Source organism: Semicossyphus pulcher, unplaced genomic scaffold (assembly GCF_022749685.1).
Source record: "Semicossyphus pulcher isolate SPU_LCO1_2020_fin unplaced genomic scaffold, fSemPul1.0.p SCAF_12, whole genome shotgun sequence".
Lineage (NCBI taxonomy): Eukaryota > Metazoa > Chordata > Actinopteri > Labriformes > Labridae > Semicossyphus > Semicossyphus pulcher.
In genome coordinates, this window is record NW_027211626.1 from 21,512,910 (window position 1) to 21,524,298 (window position 11,389).

Below are 11,389 nucleotides of genomic sequence, written 5' to 3' on the forward strand. Positions count from 1 at the left end.
TCCCATGCACCCTCCCATCAGCTGACCGGTTGCTGACCTGCACAGCCGCTGGCACTGGAGTGAACTCTGGTTCAAAACGTCGCCGAGTTCACAGTGACTGACCGTCCATCAGATAACAACCTTGGCAGAGCTACGGGGCCCTGCAGCGGACATAATTAGGCCAGTCTGTTTGTGTCCCATTAATTTTCTGCCACATAGCTTCACCCCATTCTCTGCCTGTCAATGAAGGCGGTCAGGTGGAGGCTGGAAATGCCTGGTGACCTAAGCTGTGACCTTAGCAGTGGCCTCAGCTGTGACCTCAGGGATGACAGTTTTGTATGTAATGAGGTCAATATATGCTGATTGTCATCAGTGAGCTATAAATACCATGGACGCTTCCAGTACTACCACAACAGCAGTACTGGAATTATCCACAGTATGATTCTTTGTAGAAGGCTTATGGGCCACTTTCGGATAAAAGCAGTGGGTATTGTATTTGATTTGTTGTTTGTTAGCCACCAGTGGGGCTCATGGGATATTATAGTTTTAAGATCAGCAAAAGAAATTGCCCTTTGGGATAAATAAAGTTGTCTGAATCTGAATCTGAGAAAGATCTTATTTTAACATTTTTTAAAGCTCCAAGACCTGGGGCTCTTCCTACTTCTTTACTCTGTTACATTGTTGTACGTTATGTTCTCCTAGCTTAATCCTTTCGAAAATCAAATAAACCTGCATTCTCATCAGTCCCAGTGGAGAGTTAACCCATCTATACTCAGCCATCGACTATTTTGTTTAACCACCTTTTTATGCGCAGAAATGGTTACCAAAAGAGGGACGTTCCAAAACCATATCTCAAATATCATACTACCTTTTGGAAGGTAGTATAATATTTACTGTCTTTACTTTCTTAAATTACTTGGGTTCCTGTATGAAGTTGAAGCGTTCCATGTTGACCACTGTTTTATGTCTCTACATCACTCTTCATAACCCCCTAGTGCTGTTTACCACAATGTTTATGCTATACAGGGTCTAGAATAAAAAATCTAAAACAGTATGTATCAGCACAGTAACATCACCATCATTACAAATGCATGGATCACATTTCAATACATCAAAAAAACACTGTAACTCACAGCACCACTGTTACCTACAAATTTTAGGGTGAAATAAATGGCTTCTAAGCAAGGCAGTTCAAGGTTCTGTTTTTCAGTGGGACTAAATAAAATGTTTAAGTAACAGTTTGTCCTGGACAGCAGTGACCTACAGTGCCCCCCAGAGGGCTGGAACAGGATGGGATCTGACTGAGTGGGTTCTGAAATGATTTATATGGAGATTGGGATTTTATTAGATGGAATACTAGTGAGTTTTTTTCGAGTTTAGTTTTCTAAGCCTTTGTACCAGACTGGCATTGATGATCTTTTTTTTTTGTTTTTTTACAATTACTTTTATTCTAGTTCAAAAGCGTACGGTGGTTTCTTATAACTCTGATCTCTAGAGCTGACCAGTGTGTTTGCTGAGATTTTTGACGATTTAGGCTGTTTTCTGATCATAGGGAGGGAATGCAGATGTTGGCGACAAAAAATTGAAATGTGGCAGTCCTGGATATGGGGTTCTTGTTCGTGAGTAGTGGTTCTGTTGTATTGTTTGTTCCTGAATTCCACAATATATTTTATGACCTTTACATGTGTTCAGCTTCTGAATATTGGCAGTGCAGCAGGTAAGTTTGATAAGAACTGATTTTGTGTGGTATGTTTCATTGTAATTGGTGACACAACTATAAATTGTTGTGTCGTCTGCATACATGTAGATGTTAACAGTGCTGGTGGGATTCATCTTGACTTGCGATTGTTGCTGAGGATCAATGTTCATGTCCAGGTATTATAAAGAAGTTTAACTGGGTTTATGGAGTGTAAAAAGATGTAGACGTGTACATTAACTTTATAATCACCAAATCTTTCAAGAAGATGCGACTAAATGGCTTTATGACAGGTGTAACGTGTAATTGGTTTAAGTTATTCGAGGCAGGAGATCTTGAAAGATTGGCATGTTCCTCACAACAGAGGACAGTCAATTCACTTCAAAATGATCAAACAACTGGGCTAATCTTGTCTGTCTGCAGCCACATTGGACAAAAGGGACCTGGTTCTGGAATAAATAACTTTTATTTATAGAGCATCCAATATTTTTCAAGGTAATGGATCTTAAAAGATACAGAAAGGTTTCAACCGTACCAGATGCCTTAAATATCATCCACATATGATATCTTTCACACATCTCTTAAAATACCTGATTCATATATCACAAAGATTGCAGATCTGGCAAATTGTATCACTGAATTTTAAGCAACTGCATATTGTGCTAGATATGAAGAAATGCAGACCCTTATTTAAGGGAATAGCATTTTTTACAACATAGATAACTGGACTTAACAACTCCTCCTCCAGCCCTGGTCACTTCTCATGTGGAGTCCCCCAAGGCTCGGTCCTTGGGCCCCTCCTGCTATATGCTTCCATTGGGTAGAATTGTTGACCAAACTGGACCCACTGTTCTTACCAAATCTCTGAATGATATAAAGGGATGGATGGCTAATAACGATTTACAACTAAATGAAAACAAAAAAGAGATCGTAATGTTCCACCCTCCAAACTCCCCACACTGTGCAGCAATAGGCCCTTCAGATCGTCTGATCAAGGGAGAAACAGGGCCTTCTCCGAGCTGCACCAAGACTCTGGAAGAGTCTCCCATCACATATAAGGCCTTAAGACTCACTTTTACTCCCTTGCCTTCCCTTGCAGTTGATTCTTAAATTGCATTTTACCTTGTATAAATTTGACCTATGACCTTTTGACCTATTTTTGAAGATATCTCATGAAGGAATCCCTAATCTCTAGTGTGTTATGCCACAGATTTTGTTTATATCCTTTATTAATACAATCATTTCACAACCTTGCATGCCGTCATATTATGTAAATTATTCTAGTGCAAACCTTTTGGACCATGTCTTCCAGGATCTATGGCACACTTGGGATTCCTCAAACCTCCCATATCGGCAGTTAAGATTATCATAGAGTTGACAGTCACTCTCCGGGAAAAGGGCAGGGCTGTCGTTAAGTCCCTATAAAGTTATTTCTCACAGTAAAAGTATGATAATTGTGTATATATATAAGTTCAAAAAACATAACACAGAGCAAAATTTAATCTAACGATATTAGGACAAACACCATGTCAGGATTTTATGTTCTTAAATATTAAATTTATAATAGAATTATTATAATTGAACATATCCTTGTTTAAACCCAGATATGACACACTTATAGAACGACAACTGTTTGTTTATCATCTTCTAATTTACTTTTTACATCAACTGTACAGCAGCTACATCTGACACACTGCATACATACATACATACACAATGTATCAACAGGACAAATATATACAGACTCCTTAAAGCGGAGAAAGTGCTATCTCCTTCCACAAATCCATCAATACGTAAGATTTCACAGCGCGTCTGTTAGGCTTCAAGACCAACACAGGAACAGTCCTAGAATTAGACTGACAAAAACATGAATAGTAAAATAGTGTTATTCTCAATGTTCTAGTAATAAATGGTTTCTATGTCCTAGCAGTAAAACAAAACTTTATGAATAGTCCTTTATAATTACAGGTTAGTGTCTCTATCTATTCATAATTACAGCAAATAATGTTTAAGATAAAGTTCAACAGAAATGATACATCTGCATTTTAAATACAGCTTATTCATAATGCTACTTCATTTGATACACATATTACAGCACTGTTATATATTACATTCATATTTAAAAAACAACCGTTTTAATGTTTTTTGACCTTGATGTTTGGGTAGTTCCTGGTTTTGGCACTTATGTGTCAAAATCAAGTGCAAGTTCTGTCAGTCAAAGAGTTCCTGCTGTGACGACCATTCCAAAACATTGGGACTGACTCTCTGTTATGGAAAACATATGTGTTATTCCACTGCAGATCTTTTCACTGCGTTTCTGGCTGTAATCAGGTTCTAACATTACATTTTTTATAAAAGTAAAAAAGCTTATATCGTTTTGTTTCTCCGCTTGCATAATTTCCATGGAGCTGACAGGCATCCAGTACTTTGCTCGCTGGCAGTTCAGAAAGGCAGGCCCGGGTTAGAAGATGAGAAAGTGACAACTGATGAATCGAAGAAGTAGAGAATACAAATTTGGCTTACCATTTGTTACACCATGCTTATAAATCAGGTATATTCTGCACTGTCATTGAAGTACCTGCATCTCTCCCCCTGGAGTTTTACTTAGGCTCATACTGTATGTGAATATTGAAACAAAAATGTTCTATCTGGGCTACACGGTGGTGCAGTGGTTAGCGCTCTCGCCTCACAGCTAGTTTGCATGTTCTTCTCATGCATGCGTGCAAAGACATGCGCAATAGGTTAATTGGTGACTTTAAATAGGTGTGAGTGTGAAAGGTTGTCTGTCTCTATGTATCAGCCCTGTGATTGACTGGCGATCGGTCCAGGGTGTACCAGCCTCTCACCCAATGACAGCTGGGATTGGCTCCAGCCCCACTGCGACTATGAACAGGATAAGTGGATGATTATTTAATTGATAAACTCTGGGACTTCTCTCCAGTTTATCTACAGTAGATTGATCATTTGATACCTTAAGTGCACCTAAAGTCTGTTCACTTGGCACTTACTGCATGCAGATCACTGAACATATCTCCAGCTGACTGTGAGCAAAGCAAAAGATTGTAGAGCTCACTCTCACTGCACACTCTGTCTTGATATTTCAATAAGTTAATATGCATTTTTGTTTACTCCTGAGAGGCCACTAAATATAATATCGAGGAACATGAGTGCATTGTATCTTACCTAAAATATTGTAGTTGTAATTGAAGTGTATATACTGTATATGTCAATTGAGCAGGCACTTCAACGGGGCAAACCCAGATCTTGTGCACTGATATGCACTGCACCACCATACATCATTAACTTAAAAACATAAGTAAAGGATAACTGGGACAAAAAATGCTGCAGGTGAACATGTCACAACATAAAGTGGTTTCTTAGGTCGGGACCAAATCACTGAAGAGATGATGAAGTGCTCCGAACCAGCAATGTTAACCTGTTCTTCATGTCCGTGGAATTGAGCAGAGACCTGAACCCCCTTTTTGTGTCTCCTTTCATGGGCTTAAAGAGTTTGTCCAGAAGAGTAAAGTCAGTCAGTCTGCATTTCTACCTAAAGGGGGTAGTTGTAAGCGAAATGCACATGCAACCCATTAACCGGGTGCACTATCGGCACTGTCTGCATCTTGGGAAAGTTCTCTGTGGCCAGAGTCCATTTGCACGTCCCGATCAGCTCCACTGCCAGAGTCTTTAGGATGACCTGTGCCAGTTCTTTCCCTACGCAGCTCCGCACGCCACCACCAAACGGCACGTAGCTGAACCGGGCTGACCGACTCTCCTCCCGCTCTGGGCCGAACCGGTCAGGGTCAAACAGCTCCGGGCTCTGGAAGACGGCTGCGGTCTCATGAGTGTCCCGGATGCTGTACATGACACTCCAGCCTTTGGGGATCTGGTAGCCCTGAGAAATGAGGAAAGGATTAGTCAAGTCAAGTATTATTATTTTTTGTGGGTAAAGTAGAGTGGGAAAGACTTTTACTTTAAGAGTAATTTGCTGTTCAACCTCGCGTAGAATTCAACTTCATCTATATTCACTCTATTAATCCAGTCTTCTGTACACCCTTATCCAAATGAATCCTGCCTGAGTTAGAATTCCCTCGTTTCGTCTTTAGAAATACCCACTTGAACAAACAAGCATAACTTCTGAGCTTAATCCAAAAGGCAACTGAACTTGGTTGAAGTTCTTGAAGACGTTTCACCTCTCATCTAAAATGTTTCTAAACTAACTGGTGGGCAGAGCTAGAAATATAAGCCATGGGTCCATCAGCAACAGAGGGCACTAACAACACTTGTTGGCATTAGGTCAACTCACCCTTGATTACACATCTATTAGCATAACAATGACTTACAGAGGCTTACATTTCTAGCTCTGTCCACCAGTTAGTTTAGAACTGAAGAAGCCTTTCGGATGAGGGGTGAAACGTCTTCAAGAACGTCAACCAAGTCCAGTTGCCTCTTGGATTAAGCTTAGAATTACCATGACCTGGATAACTGAGAACCTTCACAGACATGAACAAGCATAACTACTTTTTCAATACTACGATTACTTTTCGGCTATAAGGGTTTCTGCCCAAAGAAAGCGGTGCATAAATGGTGTCGTTTGCTCTACATGGGTGTTCTGGGAATCCCTACCCAATCGCTCTAAGTGTCGATTGTCCTTTCACAACAAACACAGCAAATTGGGGGCAAACTGAGGGCATGGAAGGGGCATTCAAGGACGAGAGATGAGGCTATGACAGGGCAGAAGAAAGCCTCCCAAGGACGGACCTTTACTGCCAAGTGATTTTTGGCAACAACGAAACCCTTTGCGTCAGTGTTGACAACATAAGGATTGTCTAGTAGAGCTGTATGATTAGATAATTCTATCCCAATCATGTGTGCCATCAGGAAATCAAGGGCACGGCTTGCAAATCTTGGACACAAATGCTCTGCTGTAAAAGAGCCTGGTGCACATGTTCTACTGGTCCAAAAAACCCAGAAACGCATGAAAGATTTGACGATGTATGCGCCTATGGAGGAATTTTCCTGACCAGGCACCATCTTTAAAAGTGGTATCTGGTTTTACAACACATCAGTGAGCAGCACCAGCATAAAATTGACATTGTGAACACATTAAAGCCGCCCCCTAAAGGCCAAGAGTATAATCTTAAACATAACTTTTTTTAAAATCCTAGATCAGGCTTGCTTAAGATCTAAGGAGGGATAGCAACCACAGTATGAACGACACATATTGTCATATCACCAACCCCTCTGGACTTGAAAACATCTTGTTGCTGCACTGCAGTAAGATCTATGTTTGTAACTGTGAGTTTGAAAGATGGTCTTTGTAGCACCTTTTCTACTCTACCCCTTCTATCACTAACTTTTGCCATTCATCCTTGAAAAAAAGAAAATCCACCCAAACCAAGAGCCTTCCAGTGAAGGGTATATTCCTGCCATTTGAACTTACGTCTAATTCAAACGTCTGCAGGGCTGTCCTGTAGCCACCGGAGACTGGCGGCAGGAAGCGGAGCACCTCTTTGACGACACAGTCGACGTATCGGAGCTGGCTGAGCTTTTCCAGGCTCAGATACGGTACGTGAGACTGGGACAGTGGGAAACCATCACTGTGATTTTGGTGATTCTGACAGCCTCCGTTCAGCAGGCAGGTTATCTCTGTGTCAGCAGCATCTTCCTCTTTCTCCGTGGTGACACCAGATGGGCTGTGACTGCTGTTGGATTCGTAGCCGAGGCCCTCGGCCTCCAGCTCGACTCTGGCCCTCTCCACCACCGCTGGATGTCGCAGAAGCTGCAGGACCAGCGATGTAGAGGCGCTGGCTGTGGTGGAGTGAGCGGCAAAGATCAACTCTACCGCTGTTTCCTGCAGGAAGGGAGGCAAATAATGGGGTGATATAAGTCTTACTTCACTGCTAACATTACATTTACAAGTGGCCTTTTAAAAGCTTGCCATTGCACATAAAGCAGGTCATTGAAACCACACACTAAAACTTATCAGAACTGAACATGAAGTCTGGTATATCTGAATCTAAACCTTTGCATCTGTAGTGAAAAGTCTGATCCCATCCTAACGTCTGTCACTCTGGTACCTTGAGCTCCTGCATGCTGAGCTGATGGCCGTGCTCCTTGGCACTGGACAGCATGTAGTCGAAGGCATCGTGATATTCCTCCTCCGCCTGCTGCCGCTCCATCTTCTCCTCAATGATTTTCTCCATGTTGGAGTGCAAGATTTCTCTGGCTTTTATACCCTGGACAGAAAACAGACAACATAATTGTTAGTTTATTTGCCATTATTTATTATTTTATCAATAAATTGTATTTTATTCTTTGCTATTTGTATAAACTGGGTAATCTAAAAAGCATTCCCCAACTAACATCACACACCACAGCCCTTGACCTTTGACATAATGGTCTTTATAACGGTGGACAGGTGAACAGCTTGGTAAATTTCAGCAGGCCTACACTGCTCCCTTCATGCTCTCTCACCTTGCGTAGACCACTGAGCGGCGCATCTATGGGCAGCGAGAAGAGGTTGTTCATCAGCTGCTCAAAGATCTGGGCCAGGTAAACTATCCGCTCCTCCTCCAGCCGCAGGCCCAGCAGGACCCTGACTGCGATGCGGAACGTCAGGGACCTGGCAGCGCTGTAAACGTCGATGGCGCCCGGCTCTGAGCACCACTTGGCGATTTCAGACTTGACGACGTCCTGCAGCCGGGGCAGGTAGGACTCTAGAGCCCCACGGCTAAACACTTTAGCCAGGATCTTGAAAGGGTTAAGGAAACAAAGAGAGGAGAGTCATAAAAAGTTATAACCTTGTACACAACAGTCAACACCACACACTTAAAGAGGAGGACGGGGTGGGGTAGGCAAGGACTGGTAATGTAGAGATGTAGAAGATATAGGAGATAAGGCAGGCAGCAGAGTGAAGGATGTGACAGGAAGTTAAAGTAGGACAAAATGAAAGCACTGGATAGGTTTGGCTATTTATTGGAGTCTCCAAAACCATGCTTAGGTTTTTACAGTGGTTATGTCTTATACAAGTTTAATGCTTAATACTACAAAAACAATTTAGCTGTAACTGCTGTTGCTATGGCGAAGAAGCCAGGGGCCCAAATATCAAAGGTATGGTGACCAAAAAGCAAAAACACAACTCCTTAAGTTGTCCAAAAGTGCTCTGAAACTGGTCACCTTTCCTTGAAAAAACATTCAGACTGAATCAGCGATGACTGCAATGCACCCTGGGTGTCCTAGTGGACTTGTTCTCTTATACCACAAGGATCTTTGACTTTCTCATTTGGGTTTAATGTCTAACAAAGTGCTCCAACTGTCCCTCACCTTACACTGTCAATGCAAAATGAATGGGACTTTTACACGCAAGAAAAGTGACTTAAAGTCACAGTCTAAACTTTTATATTTACTTTTCTCTTCTTCTTGTGAAGGTCTCCGATGGAGTTCACCAAGGTGTTGGGTCCCAGTATGATGCGGGTGCTCTGGGGCCACTGGGTGCACACCAGGCTGTGCTCGCCCAGCAGGATCTTGCGGATGTTTTCTGCACCCGTCACCCTGATGACAGGCTTCCCGAGGAGGTGGGTCTTAAACACGTTGCCGTGGCGCTCTCTGCGTGAGATGTGGAAGTTGGAACCCTGAGGAAGAAGAAAAAAATCTTGATTATGCTAGAAAATTATTTATTGGACTTGTTATAATTTAGGCACAAACATTTAAAGTCAATTTCATGAAGTCCAGGACCTGTTTTTGGTCAGGTTTGTTTGTTGACGAAATCTCAAAAACTCGAGAGCAGCTTTCTGTCACATTTAATGTTCATTTTCCCCATTCAAGATAATTTCTTCCTTTTCTGTTTTCACATAAGCTAAGGCCACTACTTACTAAAACGACAAAAAAAAATTTAAGCTTTTTACTTCCCTTCATCTTTTATTGTCCCTCTGTTTAAGCGATACATGGGTATTTATAAATATGAATCCCACATAAAACTGGACATTTGGAGGAAGAGGTTTAAAAACAAGTTGACCATTTAGAAGGAGGAAAACACCAGCAACACACGTCACGTGGGCTGTAAGGAGGAGGGGAGCGGATGGATAGTTGGAGGGATAGAGGGATGAGAGCGCATTCCTCACTATTGAGGAGACAGACAGACAGAGAGGGAGGGAGAGAGAGAGAGGTGGAAGAATTGAACAGAAAACGTCTGTTTTTGCTCTGCAAGAAGGAATTACGCACCGAGCATCAAGTCCGCACATGTCGCATTAACAACAGAACTCAGCCTGCACAAGAATCTGCGTTTCAAAGTTTCCCGCGCGCTTGCCGATACATCATCAAAGATGTGATTATAAGAACATTCTTCAGCCCTCCAGTGTTTACCTCCTTCAGTTACTTAAAGTCAGTTAAACAGAAATACAGAAGTGGTGGACATACATAAAGAAGGACGCGCGCAAACGCGCAGGAGGCTGATAACCTATATTTTGGAACGCTTGTAAAAAATCGAAAATACAGCAGCCCAGACGTGTCAACTCCCCCTTTCTCACCTGGAACAGCCAGTGGAAAGTCTCTCCGACCAGCGGCCAGCCCATGGAGCCCTTCGGCAGCGGCAGGCTGCTCTCTTTGTCCCGGGTCAGGCTCCAGCGGAGGCTCCACAGCTGTCGGGTCATTGCCAGCAGGAAGAGCGCGGACAGCACCGAGGTGAGCGCGGTGGCCAAGGCCGACAGCACCCCAAACTGGGCCAGCGGGAACATCTCCTCCGAGCTGGTCCACTTCCCAGCATCCACCTGTGTCTGTGCGTAAAGGCGCTTCTGTCCCGTTCAAAATTCTGTATGACAAAGCTGCGTAAATCTCCTCCGTCCAGTTTCTCCTCCTTTTTCTTCTCTTCCCCCGAAAATCTGTGCAAAAAAAACACGTGCGTGAGATCAGTCTGTGTGTGTTTACCATCAGCTCGACAAGAGAAAGGGGAAAGAGTGAATCTAAACTCTTTCTGAACTCATCTCTGGAGGCAGCCAATGGCTGAGAGCCGTTATAAGCTGTTATTACAGCTGGTTAGACAATAATAACAGTAATCATGCACACTGGACCCCAGCCTCCTGATTCATTCAGAAATATGCGCTGGTGATGCGTTGAGTAAATATGTGCCCACTGCGGGAATTATTATATTAAAATTGTTTGTTATTATACTTTCTTTCGTCTTCTTGTGCCAGAAATCTGAGAAAAACGTAACTTTATTTTTTTAAAACGGAGAAATTGTCTCTTTTATCGTTTAATTACCAAACTCATATTATTATTATTATTTTTCTTAAGAGACACGCGCCTCCAAAGATAATAACACAGTCATCAGACCGGATGGATTCGCTTGCACAGACTCATATTTGACTGTGGATGAGCAACATGTTAAACGTGCCTCTCTCCTGTGAGGAACTCCCCTTCATTCCGCTGCTCCTCCGAAATGAGGAGTAGCTGTCAACTATTCCAAATAGTTTTACAGGTTTACATGCGCCGGCTTGTCTATTAGGTTATGCGCCTTTATAGGTACAGTTGAGGGGGCTCATCCACCCCCCGGGCGGCCCGAGGTTTATAGAGCAATGGCAATAAATCAGGTTTTAAAAAAGCAGCAGAAGAAATGCGAATTTGAATACAGTAGCCTGCAGTATGTAGCGGGTTAACAGCCTTGTAAAGTAACAGAGGTGAGATGTGAGAACTTGGAAACGAAGAGGATGAAAGCAA

The 11,389-nt window shown here is 42.6% G+C and overlaps 1 protein-coding gene across 1 annotated transcript; it reads right to left on the reverse strand.

The window, feature by feature from the left end:
* Positions 1 to 4,989: 4,989 nt before the first annotated feature.
* On the reverse strand, positions 4,990 to 10,410 carry cyp26c1 (cytochrome P450, family 26, subfamily C, polypeptide 1). Its single transcript, XM_069658518.1, has 6 exons — positions 10,204 to 10,410; positions 9,085 to 9,309; positions 8,153 to 8,428; positions 7,756 to 7,914; positions 7,119 to 7,529; positions 4,990 to 5,570 (listed from the first exon to the last, which is right to left on the reverse strand). The coding sequence occupies exons 1-6, from the start codon at positions 10,408 to 10,410 to the stop codon at positions 5,226 to 5,228; spliced, it is 1,623 nt and encodes a 540-aa protein (XP_069514619.1). The 3' UTR covers positions 4,990 to 5,225.
* Positions 10,411 to 11,389: the final 979 nt, after the last annotated feature.